The sequence below is a fragment of the Hemiscyllium ocellatum genome, chromosome 37 (assembly GCF_020745735.1).
Source record: "Hemiscyllium ocellatum isolate sHemOce1 chromosome 37, sHemOce1.pat.X.cur, whole genome shotgun sequence".
In the NCBI taxonomy this organism is placed as follows: domain Eukaryota; kingdom Metazoa; phylum Chordata; class Chondrichthyes; order Orectolobiformes; family Hemiscylliidae; genus Hemiscyllium; species Hemiscyllium ocellatum.
The window spans coordinates 31,051,757-31,075,370 of NC_083437.1; the positions used below are offsets into that span (position 1 = coordinate 31,051,757).

The following is a 23,614-nucleotide window of genomic DNA, read 5'->3' on the forward strand; positions in this document are numbered from 1 at the left end:
TCTCCGAGACATCCTTGATCTTGGCACCAGGGAGGCAACACACCATTCTGACTTTTCGCTGCTGGCAACAGAAACTTCAATCTGTGCCTCGAACTAGAGAGTTCCCTAACACAATTGATCCCTTGGAACCCGATTTACTCCAGAGTGCATTACAGCCAGTCTCAATATCAGAAACCTGGCTCATTCTCCTGAGAATCTATCACCCCCAAACAGCATGCTTGTTTGAAATAGGGATGGCTGCAGAAGACTCCTACACTACCTGCCTACCTCTCTTACCTTTCCTGGAGTTAGCCCATCTATGTGACTGTATCTGTGATTTTTCTCCCTTACTATAACTGCCATCCATCACACCCCCTCACTCTTGTAAATTCCTCATTGCCTCTAACTATTGCTCCAACCAATCCATTCGATCTGATAGCATTCGCAACCAATGGCATTTATTGCAGATATAATCATCAGTAACATGTAAACTCTCCCTAAACTCCACATCTGACAAGAAGAGCATATTAGTCTTCTAAGGACCATTTTTGATTCTTCCTATCTGCAGACCCAGAAAATAGCAACCTCTTCAAAAAACTCAATCAAGTTCGTGAGAAATGATTTCCCACACATAAAGCCATGCGGACTTACATGAAATTAGGAAACCTAATAGAATGTTTTCACTTATTGCCAGGAAAATTGAATACTAAAGTAAGGAGGATAAACTTCAATGTTACGAGGGACTAGTGTGACTGCAGTCATAGTACTGTTCACAATATTGGTTACGTTATTAAAGGAAGGACTTAAATACAGGGACTGTTTCGAGGAGGTTTATTAGCCTAATACCTGGAATGGGTAGGCAGTCTTGTGTGAATTATTTGGACAGGCTTGTGTCTGCTGGAGGTTAGAAAAGTAAGAGGTGCCTTAATTGAAACATTAGATCCTGTGGGGATTGTGGAGAGGATATTTTCTGGTCTTTTGGGAGAATCTAGAATTATTTAAAAATCAGGGCTTATCAATATAAAATAGTGACGAGGTGAAACATTTCCTTTCACAGAATTGTAAGTCATTGGAACTCTCTTCCTGAAAAGGTTGTGGAAGCAGAGTCCTTGAATATGTTTTTAAGGTAGAGACAGACTGATTTTTGTTAAGCAACCAGTTGAAAGGTTATTAAGGTTATGTAGCATCGTGGATTGACGTTACAATCAGATCAATCATGACCTTATGGAATGGTGAAGGCACAAGAGGCTGAATAGCCTACTCCTACTAGAACTTTGTATAATACAATTAATTCACAGTGATATTATTTACTCCATGTTTCATGTGGAAATTTTCTCTTTTTCCCTTTTGGTGATGACTTTTCTGGACCTTTGGCTCAATGCTAACAATTTTGTCCTCCACTTGTCCAAGTGAAGGCTATTTGACATTGCATGCAAGCATTTTATTATAAAACACAGTTTCCAGGCATGTTTGTAAGGTCTTCAGTTCCACCAAAGGGATAAGTAGATGGGTTGCGGTTAGCATGAGCTGGATCAGTGTAGTTTCCTGCATTCCAAACTATATGCAGTGTTCTGGAGAGCTGGGAACTGTTCAGTTGTCTGTATTATTGGCTTGTAATGTTCCAAGGCTTTGATAAAATAACAGTTGCTAAGTATAAACATTAAGTTCATTGTGTTTTAAAGAGTTAATGTTCATCAGGAGATTCACCTCATGTTGATACAAAGATTCAATCTAAATCTCTTGCTATTCTTGGTAGACAGGAAAAAATTATCTCTGCCTATGATTAGTTTGACAATTCAGTGACCTCCAGTAGTTTCACTGAATCAGGGTGAAGGTTAAATGTTAACTGCATCAACAATTATATCCGAAGATATAAGTAGTGAATCTGCACCATTTAAAAAAGATACTGCCATTATTGACCTCAGGGTATCTGTAAGTGCTGTAAAACTGGTGAAGTACCTTTTTAAGTATAGTACACTGCAATCAATTGTAACACAGCAAAAGCCCACAAACAACAATGTTATAATAACCAAAACTGCACTTTGGTGATAAGGGTAAAGGATGTTGACTCAGTGTACCAAGAAATCTCTCTTATTCTTCCTTGAGGTAATGGTGTTGGATCTTTTATGTCCACCTGACATACATGGCATGGATTAATGCTTTACCTGAAGGCTGGCATCTCTGACAGAGCAGCATTCTCTGTCAGTGCAGCATTCCCTCAGTACTGGCCTAACTCCTCAACGAGGATTTGTTTTCTCAATTCAGTTTTGTTTGTAAAGAAGAAGTGATTCCTCAAGTATAAGGCCATAAGATACGGGGGCAGAAATTAGGCCATTTAGCCTATCGAATCTGCTCTGTCAGTCAATCATGGCTAGCTAATGAGTTCCTCAACCCCATTCTCCAGCTTTCTGCCTGTTACCCTTGATCCCGTTGATACTCAAGAACCTATCTCAGTCTCAATGACCTGGCCCCCACAGCTTTACGTGGCAATGAATTCCATAGATTCACCAGTCTCTGGCTAAAGAAGTTTCTCTTTATTTCCATTCTAAAAGGTATTACCTTTACTCTAAGGTTGTGCCCTCGGGTCCTAGTTTCTCCTACCAATGGAAATATCTTCCCAACATCTACTCTGTCCAGGCTATTCAGTAATCTGTAAATTTCAATTAGATCCCCCCATATCCTTCTAAACTCCATCGAGTATAGACTCTGCGCAAAGGAAAGGATAATCAGCTAGAAATTCTACAGAGTTTATGCTAAAAAGATGATGTGTGAAAATGGGGTTGGAATTAGATTGTGTTCACCTGTAATGCCTCTGTTGATCAGATGACCTGCTAATACATTTAAGAAGGGTTACCTAGCCAACGTATCAGAGAGCTTCTGGTATCCATGAGCAAGAGCCTTGATCGGGGGAGAAACTGGAAGTCAGGTGCTTATTGCTTTCTTCTGTGCACTCTCCTTTCACACATTTGTTTCTTAAGTACATCAAATGTCAAATGCAGGTGATGACCTCATTATACCAGTACTGCCACCGCATAACAGGAACAAGAAATTTATTAATAGAGTTGATTCTATCATAGTTGTCACTGTTGGCTGTTATAGACCTGAACAAACACTTTGAGAAAGAACATCATTTTTGCATTTGGATCTCAAAGATGAAAAGAACATGATCTGGGCAAACTTTTTTTTATTTATGGTAATGCCATCTATACACTGTACATTCAGTCACTGTGTCCATTGCAAACTGTGGTTTTGCATTGCTATTTCATTCACATCTCATCAAGTCCTTTATTTTACAATATTACTGGTGGAAAAGGCAGGGAGTGGAACGTGAGAAAGGGGCGAGGGGGGAGAAAAGACATAGGTACACAGCACAATAGATAAATAGGCTGAACAAGTTCTTTGTTTAGGCATTTATAAACAAGAAAGCATACATTTATTATGACATAAAAATAGTGCTAAAGAATGGAAATTAAGTTGCTTGTTTTAGCAGCAGCTTATATACGAAACAAAAATATAAATATGCTGAAATGCATAGGTAACATGACTGAATCCTGCTGGCTGATGTGAAAGGAGAAAGCAGTAGAAAGCCTCAATTATAGTGTCATTCAAGATCAAATAATAATTATTCATGGATTTGAAAATTATTCCAAGGATAAAAATCTGATGTGCTTTTTAAAAGGCAAGCCTTTAAAGTGGGGGAAGGGGAATTATTAAAAAGAGATTTCTTAAACACCAATAAAAAGGCATAGTTTGAGGGTGCTTAGTGGAGTGGGGAAGGGGGGGTTGAAGGTGTCGAGGTGAGGAGGAATCATTTCAATAAGATTCCTAATGAACAATTACTGACTGCAGTAATTCAGGCAACAACGCAATCAATTAACAAGATAACTAAGATGTATTAAAGTTCGGAGAGAAAAAAAATGAGCGAGCACATATACACTTATAATACATAGCATAAAATGAAACCAAGTATTTACAGGTTTTATTTGTACATTGGCTAGCTTGTAGTGAAGCAGTTTAAAATGATTACTGGGTTTTTATGCCAATAGGTCCCCTTGAATAGAAGGCTCAGGGCTTTTATTCAAAGCACGAGTTTAGATTTGATGTCCATATATAAAAAAAAATCCCTTGTTACCAACTGGAAATAACTGGCATCAGTTGACCAAACAATAGCCAATGGGAATAGTAAAGTTAAAACGGAGACTGCACCATAATAATAGATTATTGAATTAATGTGTGTTAAGGATTAAAATACTGCTTTATGTGTTAGGTATACATTACGTAAAAAAAAGACAATCCACGCACGTCACACACAAAGAACTAACCGGTATAAAAATAATAAAAAACTACGTTAACATAAAAATACGAAACACTATATTTTTCTGTTATTATTGTTGTAATCAACTCTTCTCTGCACATTTCTCTCCATTGCATGCAAAATTCTACAGGATTCATCAAAAACTATTTGAACAAAACTGTTTTCCATCAAGTAACTCTGGACATTATTGGTGCAAAAACCCAGCTGTAGTTAGCTGCCCCTTGGGTATAAAGCATTATTGCTGAAGAATGTTTTCATTTAAAAAACTTTTTTATTTCTGCTTTTTTTTTTGCTTTTTTTTTCCCACAATTTATTTGAAACTCTAAAGTAATGTGAATCGTCACAACGGACGGAACAATTAGCGGGCTTACAAAAGAACACAAGACATTTCGTCTGCTAGGAGCCAGTAACTGGTAATGTACTGCTTCTCCTGTTTTTGCATTACCGTATCAAACAAGAAAAAGTCAATAAAACAGACTGCATGAGACACCAGGAAAGGAGAGATAATGACATATAAGGCTGAATTTTTTTTGCATATTATATAAACATAAAACCCTTAATATACAAGTTTTAATGCCCATTAAAGAGTACTGTATGGTAGAAATATTGAACTCCATGCATATGAAAGATATTGAGTTCTCATTAAGAAAAAAAGCAGAAATATTCCACATAATTGCATAAATATGATTATGCTCTGTTTGCATTGCACTCATAATGGGGGAATTGTGTGTTTTTTGTTAAAATTTTGTATTCACAAAAGTGAAGCTGGATCCCATTAAGTATTGGGATTGTCACAATCTGGGGTTACACCCTGCAAAGATTTGCAATATTCATCCCATTTCCTTCAGATTTTTGATTTACATCAGACACGTCCCACAACTCTTGAGCTGCCCTGACAACTCTTCCACTTAACCTAAATTCAAAAGATCCACCTTTTAAATCTTACAGTAACAATGGTTATTATACTGGATTCATGCAGAATATCTTAAATTTTTAAAATTTTTAAAAAATTCATTCCATGTGATAAATATTTTTTTAGCCTTATTAATGAAACACAGCAGCGGGTGTCTTTTAAGTATTAAGAGAGAAAAACATATGAATGTAATTTACTGAGAATTACACTAATGTCAGATTACTAGATCTTATTGGGTCCTACATGGGCTTTGGAAAAAATGCAGCAGGTGCAGAACAAGTATTTGTAATTTTTTTGTCTTCACCATTCCCACACACCCCCTGCACGGTTCACAACTGTTAAGGTAGTCAAGCAAATTCGCAGTAGGGCAAATCAAGCTAAATAGTTCAGTGTCCCACAAAACAGATCTGACTCCATGCTACAGTTCCTGATTTTGGTTGGGGAACTCGTAACGGAGATGGTGGTCCAATAAAATCAGAGCATGAGTCAATGTTGTACTGTTTGTGACCATGACACATGTCTGTGTCCAGATTACATTCCTGTTGACTTGTTAAGATGACAAGTTGAGTTAAGTTGAGTTAGGAGATGGGAGGGAGAATGGTTAGACTGGAGATGGGGCGGGGTGGAATTTTGTTTTTATAAATAGATGAGCAAAAATGGAAGGAACATGAAAAGTGCAGTAAGTAAACCAAACAAAGATCTTGCTTCCTCCAAGATGCAATATCTGATATATGTTTGGTAATAAAATTGGGAGACAAATATGGGATTCAAACAGTTAATGCAACTGAAGCAAGGAACAGCAAAGTGTAAAGAATTTTTTTTCCTTTGCAGTCACCACTTCCCTCCCAGAAAGTGAATTAAGATACAAACAAATTCTTCTTAGCAGTAAGAAGGATTTAAATATGAATTCAGATTTGTTCTGTGCAGAAGTTCTTACAGTGAAATTAATCCTATTGCAGTTTGTTGACAAGAGTGATGTATGCTCATATGAAAAAGCAAGTAGTCCTATCACTTTTTTTAAAGGGAGCACCATAAATATAACATTTTACTAGTAAGGTACCCAATTGATCCTGCATTCTGTAAGTGTTAGTTCAGTGAACAGAGTAAAGCACTGAACAATACAAAGCATAAACAAAAATAATAACTAGAAACAGAACTAAAAAAAGTGAATGAATGAGTACTGTAAATACTGTGAACAAAGAAAAGCAGCAGTTTCAGGAAGCTGCTTTTATTAAATTTACTGGTTGCAAAAACTTTTATTTTGGAATGGTGTCCTAATCATAATAAGTTATTTTGTCATTGCATGTAATCTCAACAACTGCCTCATTTTTTTGTGACATTGCTCTCTTCCTCCATCCATTTTCTTCTTTTAACTGAAGTGTACTGGAACTAGAATCACATTCAGAACACATCTATTTTTAATTTCTCTCAAACAAAAACATAAACAGAGACAAAATAAACTCCCAAGTCTTTCTGTAGAATGCTCTGTCACTGGTAAGGCCAAGCAAGTTATAACATCCCCACCAGCTGATAATAATCCAACCAAAGAAGAGGTAGGGTAGGGGAAATAAATTGACACAGTCTCCATGAGTCATTTTTCTTTAGTTTAAAGGAAGGGGTTTGTAGTGACGTTGTTTCATGGCTTCTCATCTGACTCACGGTGAAGTTCTCTAAATAAAGAAAAAAATGAAAAGTGTTGGGGAGCATCACCAGCCCATACAACAGACAGTCCTGGGGAAACTGCACATGAAATATTAAGGGAGAAGTAAAAGTTTCATAACAACTGCACATAATTCAAAGATGGTTTAAAATCAAGTCTTCTATTTTTCAAAGGTTTTTTTTTCTGTTTCTATATTCCAATAGCTTATTACAAAAGTAGAATCTGAAGAGTTCTGTAAATTAACCAGAGAAAGTACTATTGTCCCTCCCCGACCATTTTTTTTCTTCTTTCTCCCTTTTAGTTTATTTGGTACTATAGTTGTCCAGGAATCCTGTACACCATGTGATACATCGTAGAGAAAAAGAAAAGAAATTTCAGAAAAAAAACGTCCTTGGTGCTGTCACTAACCACAGTAAAATATCTCAGGAACGGCTGAGTATTTGATGTCTGGCAGGATGGCAGGCGCACATTTTCTGAGCTGTGCTGTCTCACTTAGGGAAGGATAGTTTCAGTGCGTGTCTGAAGTAACATTCTTTCTCCGAAAACAGTCAACTCTTGCATCCTCTGTGTGTATGTATGAATATGCAAACATACATTCACACACAAACATACAATTTTATGAATTCTCTTTTAAATTTCACTGTCTTTTGAAACCACCTTGCTGGTAGTGGAGTTACTTGGTTTCAGCCAGAGTTGTTCCTGAAGCTCCTTCACCATTTTTTCCAAGTGTTCCCGTGCCTCTCGCTCCCGAAGGAGGTCTGCACGCAGCTGTTCCCGATCCGCCTCAGCATGTTGTAACTTGACCTGCAACTCTTCAATCTGAAAAATAGAAGTGGAATTGAATAAAATAAACCATTATGATTCTGTGTAAATTGTACACATTCTATTCCATGAGGAAAGAGGCTACTTCATTAGCAAAAAGGGTATGATAGATTGGCATTGTAGAACTGCAGAAACACCGAGACACAAATAATGTTATTTATTTTATGGGACTGACTTCAGGAAATGGACTATAACAGATCAAGAAGACTGCATATTGATAACGAACATGGTATAATACAGATTTATTACCTGTCCTAATTTGTCAATTTCATCTTACAGTATCAAATTTACTCAATTATTTAGCAAAAATACAGTGTCTGATTTAGAGTCTGATACCTGGTGGCTCAAGGAGCTGAATGGCTTGCTGTAGTTCCTAACATTCCTATCAAGTGACTGTTACCCTTTGGGTTAAATTGCCTATGTGGCATTTTGGGAATAGTTGCAAAGATAGGGTGCTGTGTTCAGCTCCTGGAACCCAATGTTGATACATTTTTTTGTGTTAAGCAAGGCTTGTATTTGCAGCTGGGAATGTAATGTGATGAAAAGCCATATCACAGAGCTGAAATCTAATGTAGAGTATGTATTTCAAGTTATAGTAAGGAACAAAACATACAGGTGTCCAAGATACACCCTTCCTAACTAAAAGAAAAATTAGTGAACAGTAATTCAACTGACATCGATCACTTTTGTGCACCTAGCCACAGTAATCAGCTTGACACAAATATTCTACACTTTTTTTCTCACTGTCAATAAGATTTTTAAAAAATTAGTAATAATTTTGGAGCCACTTTATTGAAAAGAAAAGCATTTTAATTCCAGGGACTCTTATTATAACCTTTTGCCATAAAATTTCTTTAGTTTTCAAAAGGTTCACCAACTTTGGGAAAAACTTACTTGTTACAAAAAAAATTAAATCATTCCCACAAAGAACAAGAGTGCAAATAACACAGACTGCAAAATTCTGATTGTGAGTTATTATGACAGAGTAGTTAGTTATGTCTTGGTTATCAGCAATAGCAAATGCAGATCTCAAAAGTCTTTGGACTCTTATTAGCTACCACCAACAACCCCCCCTTCCACCTGCTATGTTTAGCATGGTCTTCTCCTCAGAAGATAATTGATGCGTCTGGGAGAGTATAATTGGCTTGCAACTGAGGATACTAGTACAATATAATAAACAATTCTTGGCTCAGCTGTAACTCTAGGTCAGGTCTGTGCCTTAATACTTCAGCACGGATAGCTTGACAATTAAGTCTTAATTAGAGGAGACGGCAACCAATATAACACGTGGAATAGGTGATAATGGCAATGTGAATAGATGGCACAAAAGCTTAGTGTTGCTAGCAGGTGTAGCTAATGTCAGAGATGCTGTCATGGGACTATTTCATTATCATACCTCCCTTCTAATTTTGCTTTATTATTATTTTGCCATTCTTTCAAGAGCACAAATCATTATCCATCCAAAAGGAAGAACAGCAGGCTGCCACTGCTCTATGACCAGCTGTTCGGAAGTGTGCCAAAATGAGTAGCCAATCCAACCTCCTCTCCTTGTGGGATCAACAGCACCTCCTGACCATGACTGAAAATTCACTGTGCAGCAATTTGCAATCCAAGAAACAAATAACATCTGTGACCCATAAATAAACTAAAACAAGATAAATACTTGCAATAGATGAACATTTTCCTTTCAACATGACATTAACTCAGCTTGTGAAACTATAGACCATGGAAATAAATGATTTAAGTAGGTGGATATCACAGCTGAGCCTGATCCTTTTCTCATACACATCTCCAGAGTGATGTGCACTCTCAGCAGGGGCCAGCGGACAGCACGCAGGGTGAGAACTTAGGTAATGCTACCAACTATCACAGTCTAGTCACTGATTTAGCTGAAATCAACTAAATTGGCCCTTGATCAAGGATCCAATCTGGGACCTTTCTGGTCTGTGTAGTCAATTTCTGTGTCTTAATCAATCAAACTAACAATGCAGCAGCAACATCTTCATTTTAAAGTAATTCTGTTGTAGGTTATTTATGAGTACTGAATCAATGCTTATATGCTGCAAATATCAAAAGGGGTAGATGCACTTTTGAAATATTAGGGAGTTGATGACTGTGCTAAGGTGGCATGAAACAGGGTGAGGTCTGGGGCAGATCAACCATATTCATGTTGAATTTCTTTTTCTATTCATTCATAGGATGAGAGCTTCACGAGGGAGGTCAGCATTTAGTACCCAACTCTATTTGGCCATAGGGCAGTTATGAGTCAATCGCATTGCTCTGAGTCTGGAGTCACATGTAGGTTAGACCAGGTAAGGATGGCGGTTACCTTCCCTAAAAGACATTAGTGAACCAAATGAGCTTTTCCCGACAATCAACAATGGATTGTGATCATCATTTGACCCTTAATTCCAGATTTTTACTGAATTTAAATTCTACCATCTACCATGATGGGTTCAAACCCAGGTCACCAGAACATTACCTCTGTCTCTGTATTACCAGTCCAGTAATAATACCAATGTACCATTGTCTCCCTTAATGGCAGAGGCAGGCTTGAGGGGCTGAATGCCCTACTGCTGCTCCTATTTATTATGTTATTATACTATCCATACTCCTATAATTCTCATTCCCAATTAACCAAAATGTTGCAGAAAATAACCTTGAATCAGTTGTAGTACACATTTAAACCTCAGTATGGTTTAGTCAGGAGCAGTTTCACATCAGATTCAAAAGGGTGTGAATTTAAAACTGGATCCAGAACTTGAGCACATAATCTTGGACCTCAACTTTCACCAAAGAAGTGCTCATCATTTGAGAATGATTGCAGTACCATTGTAACATAATAACTGCTTTGAAAATTATCTTAGGCAAGCAAAATTTAACATAAAGCAGCTCCACTGAAAAAAAAGGGTGTCCAAGTAGTCCAGAGATTCTGTGCTAATCAGTTTCACATGCCTTTGATGTGGTTTCTGTGCGAGCATTATACACTTAGACATACACCAGGTTATTCAGTTTCAAAGCAGTGTTTCACAAGCTGAAATTCTATGTCAAAGTGATATAAAAAAGAAAATTTTCCTCATTGATAAGTATTTACTTTGTTCATGTTTCTTTAGCTAATCCTTTCCATACACTTTTCTTTGGGTGTTGTGTGTGAAAGATACTGTAAACACTGCAGTATGGAACACAGCTGGATTGTATGGAATGTCATCCATTTCCCTCAACCAGAAATGTACTGTGGGTGACACCCATGTTGCAGTTCCTACACAGTTTTGTTTAGTCTGGCACAGTTGTCCTGTGCAATTTCCCATGATGGTGAAATGGAAATCTGCATCATTTCCTTTCCTCATTTGATTGTTAATGTCTTGAATCTGCATTACGTTCCCCCCCTTTCCCAATCTTTTTGTTCATTTTTGGAAGCAAGCCGGCAGAGGAATGTTTAATGGCTTTGTAATCTTAACCCTTTCTTACCTCATTTTATTGCTCTATTTTTCTTATTTGTTATTTGTATTAAAAGACTATTTGTTTCTCTACGTAAATAATTAAATTGGATGGTATATATACTTAAACAACAGATTTTTAAAAAGATAAATTGGTGATGCAAAATATTGCATTAATGTCCTACACTTAACAGTCCAACTCTCTAACTGAACCCAGGGTAACACCCACTGTTGTTGCTAAGCTCTCAGAGGAGGTGCTGAATTTCTCATGGAGAAGGCACGGAAAGGGATTATTTTAAAAACTGGATGAATCTTCTTGCATGTTGGTAAAGTGGTTTGTAAAGTGAAAATGCCACTAAAATGTCAAGCACTTTACCTCCTCTCTCCCCTTCCCCAGATATGCTAATAATCATAACAGCTCACTGTCAAAGCTGGTGAAGATAACAAAGGCCCTACAGTAGGAAAGATGACTGCAAACACATGGGGCCCAAACCCAAGTTTGGTCTGGGCTCACTGCCATTTAGTTTTGGGTGTATGTTCAGGATACACTATCCAATTTGCACAGGTCGCATTTCTCCAGCTCATGGTTTAACTTAGATTTGAAAAATGCTATTTGGAAAAGGCTCTACAAGACGTCAATCAAATAATTTTGAGGGGTTGGGGGAATTGGATGGATGAGCGTGCAGGTGTGGAAGAAGGAGAAAATGAAAAAAAAAACAAGGAAAGAAGAAACTGGAAAGCACACTGATTCTTGTAACCCCAGCCAATGCTGGTATACTCAAAAGCAACAGGATGATGCAAAACCTCTTTACCTTGTCAACAGAAAGCTCAGACTCAACAGACTGGTTCTCACATTCACAACCAGAATAACCTGTGTTTGGTAGATCTTAGTTGATCGTATCGAGGTTCCTTAGAAGTATCGAGACAGTGGTTTTCCTGTTCTCACAACTTTCAGTTTGTCAGCCAAAAATGTAATAGAACATTCAAGCAACCTATTCCACAGTCACAAACCAAAGGGTGTGTTTTGTGTTTAAAAAAATGATATAAATTTTGATTATTCTGATACCATAATTACCTGTGCTGAATATTTGATCCTCAATCGCCCAGCCTCACAACCTTTGTCACAGACACGGATTTGTTTTGCTTGTTCTAGTTCTCGTTTTAGCCTTATCCGTGATTCGTTTGCCTCCTTCATTTTCTTCTCACTCTCTGCTCGAAGACGCTCGATTTCTTTCCTTAAGTTGCGTTTTGCCTCTGTTGCTTCACGTAGTTTCTCTTTCTTGGCAACACGGAGAAATTCAAGTTCCTACAAAGGAAAGAATTGCATCGAATTCAGTTAAATAAAAAAGTTAAGTGTGCTTGACTGAAAAATTAGCCTTACAAATTTGTACAATTGCAAAATATTGCAGATGCTGGAAATCTGAAATAAAAACAGAAAATCTTCGAAATGCTCACCATTTTAGGTATCGACAGGGGGGAAAAAAAGTCATTTTCCATTTTTATTTCTTAAAAATTAGTAGTTAGGTTGGAAAAACACATTCCAAAAGGATGGGAATGTCCACATAAAAGTGCATGAGGGGCAATATTTGTACAGAGAGTGGTTTGTGGGTGGAGTGAATGCAGGTTCAGTTACAATGTTCAAAAGACATTCGGATAAGTACATGAATAGGAAAAGTTTGGAGGGATATGGGCCAAATGAGGCAGGTGGGGCTAATTAAGTTTGGAAACATGGTCAGCGTGGACTAGTTGGACTGAGGAGTATGTCTCCATGCTTTATGACTGTAGGACTCTATATTAATTAGCCAAAAGTAGATTCATCTGATAAGTTTCCAAGTAGCACCAAAATGGATTCCTATGACCTACAAGTACAATTCTGTTTTATCCTGCTGTATTTTCTGGTCGTTTTTCGTTGGAGAATCAGTACAGGGAGGCACTAGTTTTCCAATCTGACAAATTCTGTTTTTTAAAATCTATCAAATACTAGGTTCTGGCTGCCACTGGGGGCTTGCTACCTTCAAATCAGAATATGTCATTTATATATCTGTTGTCAATATTGAAGTGCTCAAGACCAAAATAAATTAGTAGATTTTACTTGTAGTTAGTGTATTTCAGGCTCTTCACTATGGAAGTGGGTATCCTTATCTCAATCATCTGAGAGCTGCCCAACAATGAGTAATTTAGTATAAAAAGCAACCCTTTGTTTCGTAACTGTAAGAAATTAGATCATAATTTCCCTGAGGCAGCACCCTTTTCATCCCTTTAGCATAGAAAGCCATGACATTATCATTTCCCATACTATACACTGTAGACTAAAGAATTGGATGCATGGTCAAAACAATTATCTAATATTATGAACCATGGTAGTTCTAATAAATAAGCATGTCAATATTATAAAGTCCTATGCAGAGCATTGAACACATCAATGTATGTTTGGATATCCCTGGAAGGCAGTGCAGACATTAATAGTAAGATAACATAACGGTAGGTGCAGACAGTTGTGTTTCTTGACTGTAGCTGGGATGAGCAATTCACATCCACAGGCCAGGTAGTAGGTTTTACTTGATTATCTTGACAACCACTGGGTAAGTTAGTCAGCTTGAAACAAAATTGCAATTAATTAATCAATTTTTTTTTGCTTGAGGTAATGCATGAGTTTTTCTCCGATATAAGTGCGACCTTAAGGCAATATTAGTGGTCTGAAAAATAAATTGTAGTGTAGGAGACTGTTTTAAAGCGCATCTAAATGATTGTTGAAATGTATAAAGTTGCATCTGAATCAGACTGGCGCTTCAGGTATAGCACTATCATAGTGACTATACTTTGTCAACTTGCAATCTGACTAAGCACAACAAGATACATCATGGCATGGTGGCTCAATGGTTTGCACTGCTGCCTCACAGTACCAGGGAGCCGGGTTTAATTCCTGCCTCAGGCGACTGTGTGGAGTTTGCACATTCTCCCTTTGTCTGCATGGGTTTCCTCTGGGTGCTCCGGTTTCCTCCCAAAATCCAAAGATGTACAGGTTAGGTGAACTGGCCATGCTAAATTGCCCAGAGTGTTAGGTGCATTAGCCAGGGGTAAATATAGGACCAACTCTTCAGAGGGTTGGTGTGGACTTGTTGGGCCGAAGGGCCTGTTTCCATACTGTAGAGAATCTAATCTACTCTATACTGGGAGTACAGGAGACGAGACTGGATTGGTGGAAAAGTACAGAAAAAAACTTATGTGAAGTGAGTTTGCTTGCAATGAAATCAGGTACCTTTAGTGAGGACATAATAGGCTAATTCATTAAGGTCACAAATGTTGAGGTTATATTCCATATGCTCTTGCTGTCCTATATTACAACCCCAAACTATAATTTTTCTGTGGAACTCAGGTCACAGTGCTAGCTTGTTATTGGCTGAAGAAGGGTCACTGAATTTGAGATGTTATTTGTGTTTTCTTTCCACAGATGCTGCCAGAGTTGTTCCAACAATTTCTGTGTTGGTTGTATTTGGCTTGATATAGAATCATACAGCATGGAAATAAACCCTTCATTCCAACCATGTTCTGAAACTAATACACTAGTCCCACCTGCCTGCACTTGGCCCATATTCCTCCGAGCTGAAAATGTGTTGCTGGTTAAAGCGCAGCAGGTCAGGCAGCATCCAAGGAACAGGAAATTCAACGTTTCGGGCAAAGGCCCGAAACGTCGAATTTCCTGTTCCTTGGATGCTGCCTGACCTGCTGCGCTTTAACCAGCAACACATTTTCAGCTCTGATCTCCAGCATCTGCAGACCTCACTTTTTACCCATATTCCTCCGAACCTTTTATTCATGAACTTATCCAGATGTTTTTTAAATGATGTAACTGTACCTGTATTCACCACTTTCCCTGGCAGTTCATGTCATGCACAAACCACTCTCTGAAGAAATGTTGCCCTCGTTTCTTTTTAAAATCTTTCTCCTCTCAATTTAAAAATATACCCCCTAGTTTTGAAGTTCCCCACCCTAGGGAAAAGACCTTTGTCATTCAACTTATGTAAACCCCTTAGATAAATCTCAATAAGGTCACTTCTCGACCTTTTCAAGAAATATGTACCTGAAACCCCTAGGAGACCTGCTCTACAAGACTACCCAGGTCCCTACCATTAATAAGACTTGGCCTTGTTTGTTTTACCAAAATGCAAGACCTTACATTTATCTAAATTAAACTCTATCTGGCACTTCTCAGTCTATTGACCCAATTGATCAAGATCTCTTTGTAATCATAGATAACCTTCTTTGCTGTCCACTATACCACCAATTTTGGTATCATCTGCAAACTTAACAACGCCTCCTAAATTTTCATCTAAATCATTTATATAAATGACAAACAAAAATGGACCCAGTACTGATCCCTGTGGAACACCGTTGGTCACAGTCCTTCAGTCCAAAAAGCCTTCCACCACCACCCTCGGTCTCCTATCATAAAGCTAATTTTGTATCCAAATGGCATGCTCATCTAACTTTACTAATTGTTGCTAGTTACTTTGTTGATTATTGTGTTCAGAAAATTATAATGATTGCAAATCTGTCAGGAGCACTAACATAAAAATTACACTGATCAATGCTGTACCAGCACACTGTACTATTTCACTCCTTGGTTAATTGTTAATCTGTTTGAAGACAATAAATGCAAAATTCACAACCTTTTCTATTCATGTACGTTTATTCTGTCGGTGAGTACCAATATAATCTAGAATTTAGAAAGCCAAGTTATTTTATAGGTGTCTCCTTCTTTTACCTGCTGTAGACTACGCTTGGCTTGCAAAGCAGCATTCAGTTTTTCCTCTTGCTTTACTCGCATTTTAATGATTTCATGCAAGAATTTTTCCTTTGCCTCCTTGGTATCGATTCCATTGTCCAAGGCTTGCCTCAAGTGTTCTAGCTCCACTTCTAATCCGCTGTTGTGTGTCTCTGTGTGGCCTGGACTCTCGAATGCACCACTTGATACAACTTGCACCCCAGGTGAGCTCAGGTCTTTTGCTGATGAGCCAGATGAAGTGAAGGAGGGAGAAGAAAGTGAAGACAATGATGATGTGACTGTAGGAGGGAAAATACATACGTATTATAATACATACTTATAATTAGAGAGTTTGATCTGTCAATCTGAACTGGCCTTTTCTAATGAAGCTATACTAAATACAAGAAGCAGACTTTAAGTTTGTTCCCCAATCCAAACATTCCTTATGGTTTCTTTTAACAAGCAATGTATTTTACTCATCTCCTGAAAGTTTAAGTTTATGCTACGGTACAACTTAGTGGGTGCTGACCATCCTCTGGTACTTTGTTCATGTAACCATTCATCCTGTGGGAATCTAAACAAGTATCAGATGAAGGATCACAGCTGAGGACTAACCGTACCTTTGTACAATTTCCATGCATATGCATTTTCCAATTACTATCTAAAGCGCAAATTCCTCTGTCTAGTTCAACAAAACCGATTCCTGCTTAAATGTGGCTGCTTCAGTTGAGATTGAGTAACAAGTATAAATATGGCAGATATGATCATGGTTGGGGTTTACCTCAACAATAGCTGTCCAAAGACATTTTCAAGTGTCATAATTTCACTTTTCTTTCTCAATCTAAGAAGCATTGAACTTAAATAGTGGGATACTCATCTGGAATCTCTATCTGCTATTTTAACAGGAAGTTCATCGTTTAACATAAATTAATGACCTCAATGCTAAATCAGCAGAGAGAGCAATTCATTTATTCGGTATTATCCCACGATATAACATCCAAGGCATTTGTTTCTACTTTGGACTATGGAATCAAAAATACATTTTCTAAATTTGCAGATGAAATCCAACTAGGTGGTATACAGTCAATACTAGGAAGACTGCAACAAATTACAAGGATCATTAATAATCGTTCAGAATTAGCAAATAATTGGCAAATAAAGCTCAATTCAGACCAAAGTAAAATAGTACCTTTTAAAAGGACAGTAGGGAAGTGACCTATCACTTGGAAGGTCCTAGTCCATGTGGAATAGAGGAATAAGTGGACCTGGAGTACAAATATGCCAACTGCTAAAAGTTGTGTTACAGGTTAAGACCAGAAAAAATGTAAACCAAGCAGTAGGTTTTATTTTTACCAGGATAGAATTGATGAATAGGGAAGTCATGCTTAATCTGTACTGAACCTTGTTTAGATCACTCCTGTATTTTACTGACTGCAGTTCTGGCCCATATTTCAAAAAAGCACTAGAGAGGTGTGCAGAAAAGAAATAAAAGGATTTTTATCAGAAATGTGTTTGCATATACATATCAGGAAAGAAATGGATACGCTGGCTCTCTTTCCCCTTGAAACAAGTTGACGGGTGACTGAATAGAGGTCTTTAAAATTCAGAAAAGGTTTGAATAGAGTGGATAGGAGAAATTATTTCCACTTTTAGGGAAGAGCATAACAAGAGGCCATCAACATAAGATAATCACTAAGACATCCAATAGGGAAGTGAGAAAAAAAGCTTCTTTAGCCAACAAAAGTGGTGACACTGTAGAACCTGCTATTATAGGGAGGGGTAAAACAATTAGTATAAATGCATTTAAGGCGAACTTGGACAAGCATTTACAGGAGAAAGGAATGCATGACTATGATGCTAGATTTACATGATAAAATATAGGAGGTGGCTCAAGAGGACCATAAGTATTAACATGGACTGGATGGGCCGGGCCAAATAATCTCTTTCTGTGAAATGTATTCTATGCAATTACTCAAAATAGGTTCCTCGAGTTGGCATGTTGGGAGAGGCACAGACTGGAAGTAAAGCATGTAAACCAATCATATTATTGTTTCACTCAAGTGCTGTACTGACAGGTGCTTGGAAGCTGGCCATTTAACTGCCCTTTCAAGAGAGGATCATATGGGGTGGAAGGATTGGATTTAGAATAGCTGCGTGAATTAAACTTACATCCTTCTCTACTCTCAACTTCCACTTCAGCATCTGAATCTTTGTCTTCAGAAGGAAACACTGCAGCAAGTGGAGCAGCTGTTTCCTGTTCTAGCTGTGCTTCTGCAGTTGCCCTCCTTTTCCGAGATCTGCTGGCTTCAACTGGAGTCGTGATGTTCTGAGTAACTGCAGTGGCTGATGGCGACTGTCGTCCATTCCTCTGCTGGGGCAGGGCTGTCAAAGCTACATTTGGTGCCACTGAACCTTCGTAACTTTTATATGCATAGAAACTATGGAGAAGGTACAAACAAACCCATTCAATTTTTAAACCTCAAAAGATTACTGACAAAAATATATACATTCCCACAATTTAAAAAAAAATTCTCATATTTTATTCTGTTGTGTGAATTTTTCCCTTTTCTATGTTAATAAAATTTAAGTCACACAGGCTGATTTTTTGTTTAGGGACCCCCATGTCAGAAGAATGTATGGGTTATGATTCCATATGGCACTGGAGTTACATGCATGCTCCATTAGGAGGCCCTCAAGAACTGAAGGAATTGCAGCCTGAGGTTTCAAATTAATGAAGAGAGAGGGTATCTCATGATGAAGACACACTTTCAGCTCTTCTGAAATCTTACCATGGGAAAATGGTCACAACAGCCAGAGGGGATCCTCCTCCTGGGAGGCCATTTTAAGTTAGCTGCGGGGGGGTCTGGGAAGAATAGCTGTGTCCTTTATCTTTCCCATTTCTTTGAGAGAAGGGAAAGATGTCTACCTCACTTCCTTAATACAAGGACACCATGTGGTCTGAGAAAATGCTATAGAAGTGCAAGTCTTTTCCTCAAAGATTCAGATCAAATCCTGTCCACTTTTGTCCTGCTAGGACAATGAGATCATTTTTTGTATCACGAACCTAATTTCCTAATGGGCAGGCTTTGCCAAGGCTCTTTCCCAGAGCAAAGGTATGGGAACCCCATCTCCAGACACCAATAAAAGAAGGCAGACTGGATGACGGCAGAGGCCATTTCCCTCCTTCTAGCTGGATTGTGGTGTCTACCCAAGTACCCTGTGGAGGAGTATGTGGTTGATTTCATTTTTGCTCCTGCTGGAGCTGTTGGTGGTGGCGCAGCTTCTGATCCTTGTCCCTCGGCAAAGGTGGAGCTGCTTAATGAACTCTGATGCCATGTTGAAGGCTTGCAGTTGGGAGATGAAACGTAAAAGTGAGTGAACCGCTAAACGGATGAAGAACTTTCCCATAAATTGGCAAGCACTTGCCAAGCTGCGAAAACATTCCCTGAGAAGAAATGTTTTTAACAGAAGTTGGAGTTCTTCAGAAACTCTGGCAAGTTGAGGACGCATCATGGATTGCCAGGTCCATGGGGGTTTACGTAGGCCCTTGAAAACCAGAAGTAGATACAATTAATATTGGGCTAGAATTTGGTGTCAAAGTGATAGTGAGGCCTCTGGAACTATTCTTCCCGTACAAATCAGATCCACTACCACCTGGCTGGAAAATTATACCTTGAGATGTAAGCTGGCCCTTTTAGTTGTAAGTTCTGTAGATTTTAATACTGTATATCCCAGATTGTTATCAGTGAATTTTAAAGAAATATCTTTTAAAAATGCTATTTTCCTTGGAGTAGAAACAGAATGCATACTTGTCTCGGGTCAGTGCAGGAAGGTGAGTCAGAGTTTCTTTTTCACTTGTTGAAATGGTTGGTGACCAAGGCCTGAAGGCGGAGAGTCTTTGTTGAGAATGTGCGCAACTGCTACTTAGAACATTCTAGACAAAAAAAAACATAATTTATTCTTCTAATTATAATGCAATAGTTCTTTTCATACTGTGTAGCTTTTCTTCACTTCTTCCTTGTTTTCTATGCCCCTCTGCTCTGAAGCTGATTTCTCGTTCGGCGCTTCCAAAGGTGCTGACAAGGCTTTTTACCATACCTAAATAGCTGTTCTGGGCACCACAACCAGATATATGTACACTCATACAAATCTGGAAAATCTTTTGTCACCTTAGTCCAAAGATGCTGGTGCTAATTAAAGCGCACAGGGCATTATTCTGGCTGACTAAATTAGCGCATACCAACATCTGGATGTAGCCAATCTTAGTCAATGCCATACAGGATCACATATTTATTCGGTGAACCATTCACTGGAATGAAGGTAAGGAAATTTTATATTGTATAATGTTTCTGATGAGGAAGCAGTCTGAACACTTAGTCTTGATCATTAGATACCCAGAACCATCAACAAAATAATAGAACTTCATCCAATTATTAAAATAAAAATTTTCCCACATTGTTTCTTCTTTTAAGAACGTTGCCACATTTTTCCTTTTAGATAAGCAGTCAAGCAGCCACAGCTGCATTTTCAGTTTTATAGAATTATAGAGACATACAGCACAGAAACAGACCCTTTGGACCAGCTCATACATGCCAACCAGATATCGTAAATTAATCTAGTCCCATTTGTCAGCATTTGGCCCTTAGACCTCTAAGCCTTTCCTATTCATATACTCGTCCAGATGCCTTTTAAAAGTTGTAATTGTAGCAGCCTCCACCATATCCTCTGGCAGTTCATTCCATACACGTACCAACCTTTGCGTGAAAAAGTTGCCCCTTTGGTCCCTTTTAAATATTTCCCCTCTATGCCTAAACCTATGTATGCCCTCTACTTCTGGACTTTCCCACCCCAGGGAACAGATCTTGTCTATTTACCCTCTCCATGCCCTTACGATTTTATAAATCTCTATTCTATCATCCCTCAGCCTCCAACGCTCCAGCCCCAGACTATTCAACCTCTCCCTATAGTTCAAACCCTCCAACCCTGGCAACATCCTTGTAAATCTTTTCTGAACCCTTTCAAGTTTCACAACATCCTTCCATAGGAGGGCTTAATTTCAATCTGTACTATAGATGTTTTTCATAAAATGATTAAAGTTATGTCAAAGTAAAGTGCAGCAACATGCACAAATTTAATGTTGGATTCTTCTTTCATAAGATTAGTAAAAACCACTTGCTTCTCAGAGGCTTAAACATAAGCAACCGCTTGGGCCCTCCCAATGAAGTGATTTGTTTGACATTTTATTGAATTATGTACCTTAGTGCTAGTTGGGGAGGAAAAGGACCGCCACCATTCAGGTGGTTTCTCTTTCTCAGTTGCACTTGAAGATTCTGAAGTGGTCTCATCTTGTTTGAACTTTTTAAACACGGTTTGGTCAAAAGGCACCTAAAGAGAAGGGAGAAAAGAACAAAGTTAGGATTTTTCCATGATTTCAAAAATAAACACTTAACAGGAAATATCATTCAAGAACACTGAAAATATAACTAGATAGGAGCTTTGGTCATTAAGTTTCTTTGAGAAGGTTGGAATTTCTGTAATTGCTAAATATATGGATAAATGGGGGAGAAGATTTTGGAGGCTATATTTCCCAAGAATTGCTTACAAGAGAGAAAAAACAGTTGCTCGTGAGTTTTAGCGGCATTTCTCAAACACATTCAAAGCAAATCTGCATCTTTAAGAAGTATTTTGAGAGGGTAATATAGATGCACAAAGCTTTTGGTTCTCTTTGTAGAAATCTTCTACACTAGTGGAAAAGAAGTGGAGCAATAACATGTTGCATTGTGCTGAAACCACAACCAAAACCCAGGAAATTCACCAAAGGGAGCAGAATCATCTTGGGCCTATGTCACCCAACTTTGTAGAAACCATGAAAGGAATCATTAATGGTGAGTGAAAGATCAGGAAAAGGAACAGAAAGGAAGATTCTCTTAACAATCCAGTTGGTAATTACACCATAAACATCTAATTTTGATAGGGAAAGCATAGGAGTGTGTAAACTGCCAATTGTTATAAATTCTTGAGAAAATGAGAGAAAAGACAATGATCAACTAGGATCTGTGCTGGTGACATCTGCTAGTATGTGTGTTTCATGGTAGCTTCTCTATATGACTGAAAGGATACGTCAGGTAAAAAGCCTTCAAAGATCGGCACTGATACCAATATCTAATGTATTAGAAATAATAGGCAGAAAAACGTAAAGGAGCAATATTCAATCAAAGCTTCGAGCCTGCTTTACAATTCAATGAGATCATGGCTGATTTTTTCAATACAATCTTCCTGCCATTTTCAATACAGGTCGTTCTGCTACAATACGCGTTTGTTAACACAAATTCATTGTAAAGCAATTGACAAATTTGGGATGCTATTTCTAAATGCAAACCTTTGAAACATCTGATGGCTGTAATGCGATTATATTGCCAACACTTTAGGTGCTGTTTCTAAAGCGCGATGTTTCTATAATGCAGGTTTGCACAAGAATGCAACCATCGCATTATAGAAGAACGAGCTGTATACAGAAGTCTATCAATCCCAGTATGAACAAAGTTCACAACTGAGCCTTCACATAGAATTCCATCGATTTATCTCCTTTTGAGTGAAAAACTTCCTCTCACTTCAATCCTAAATAGTCTTCCCATTATTCTGAGACTGTGTTGCACAGGTCTAGACTCCTGGGTATGGGACACATCCTTCTTTTGTCTAGCTTGCTAATCCATATAAGAATTTTGTACGTTCGAATGGCATTTAGTGCTTACAAAATGGCAGAAGTAATAAAACATTCTTGGTATTTAAGGGTTTTACTGAAACAAAAGACTGAATTTTACAGGAGTAGCAGAAATTCCAACACTGGAGCTGAAAGTAGGGAGGACCTACTTTTGCTGGAAAAATCGAGGATTGCAGATGCTGGAGATCGGAATCAAAAAGTGTGGTGCTGGAAAAGCACAGCCGGTCATGCAGCATCTGAGGGACAGGAGAGTTGACATTTCAGGTGTAAGCCTTTGATCAGGAATTCCTGATCAAGCGCTTATTCCTGAAATGTCAACTCTCTTGCTCCTTGGACGCTGCCTGATCTGCTGTGTTTTCCAGCGCCATATTTTTTGACTTCCCACAAGAACGGTCAGTCCAGGCAAAGGGATGGCAGCTTAGTCATGTTGCTATTATCAGGGACCATTGCTGAGGATGCAGCTGCAGTGAAGATGCACATCAATGACTGCTGTCCTTGAAGAGGGCCAATGAAGACGGGAGACACTAAGACCTCATTTACCGGCATAAAAATTTTGTGAAACACAGTTGACACCTTGGAACTCCCAAAAGGTGATGATCTAAGTAGAATGCCATCAGGTTTCATGGCAGCTGCAGCCTCCACGTCCCTCAAATGCATATAAAATACCATAGTGGGAAATGGCCTTTAGTTGGCCACTTGTGGCTTAAATTGGCTCAAGGCATGTGGGCAATCTGCTAACTTTCATTTAGCTGGCAAAGTGGTGTTGCAGTGAGAAGGCATTTTGTTGAACTGGATGTTCTTCTTTATGCAAACAAAGTTCACAAATCATGACAAACAATTTACAAAGCAGAGGCATTTCAGATAAAACTGCACATTTTCTTCTCTGTATTCCTAGTCCATGATAAAAATGTAACTTTAATTTGTTCACAATTACAAAATGAAAATTGGAAAACAACTGTATAATTAAGTCAAATATACTGTAACAGATAGGGGAGGGTGAGG

The 23,614-nt window shown here is 38.3% G+C and overlaps 1 protein-coding gene across 1 annotated transcript in view; it reads right to left on the reverse strand.

Moving 5' to 3' along the window:
* Positions 1–3,148: 3,148 nt before the first annotated feature.
* The window catches only part of skia (v-ski avian sarcoma viral oncogene homolog a), a 184,457-nt gene continuing 163,991 nt past the window's right edge, over positions 3,149–23,614 (reverse strand). The window contains exons 2-7 of the mRNA XM_060852025.1: positions 21,148–21,276; positions 19,701–19,825; positions 18,061–18,329; positions 15,892–16,190; positions 12,202–12,432; positions 3,149–7,686 (exon numbers count right to left, since the gene is read on the reverse strand). Of these exons, the coding sequence (XP_060708008.1) occupies positions 7,498–7,686; positions 12,202–12,432; positions 15,892–16,190; positions 18,061–18,329; positions 19,701–19,825; positions 21,148–21,276 (1,242 nt within the window). The 3' untranslated portion in view covers positions 3,149–7,497. The remainder of the gene's footprint in view (positions 7,687–12,201; positions 12,433–15,891; positions 16,191–18,060; positions 18,330–19,700; positions 19,826–21,147; positions 21,277–23,614) is intronic.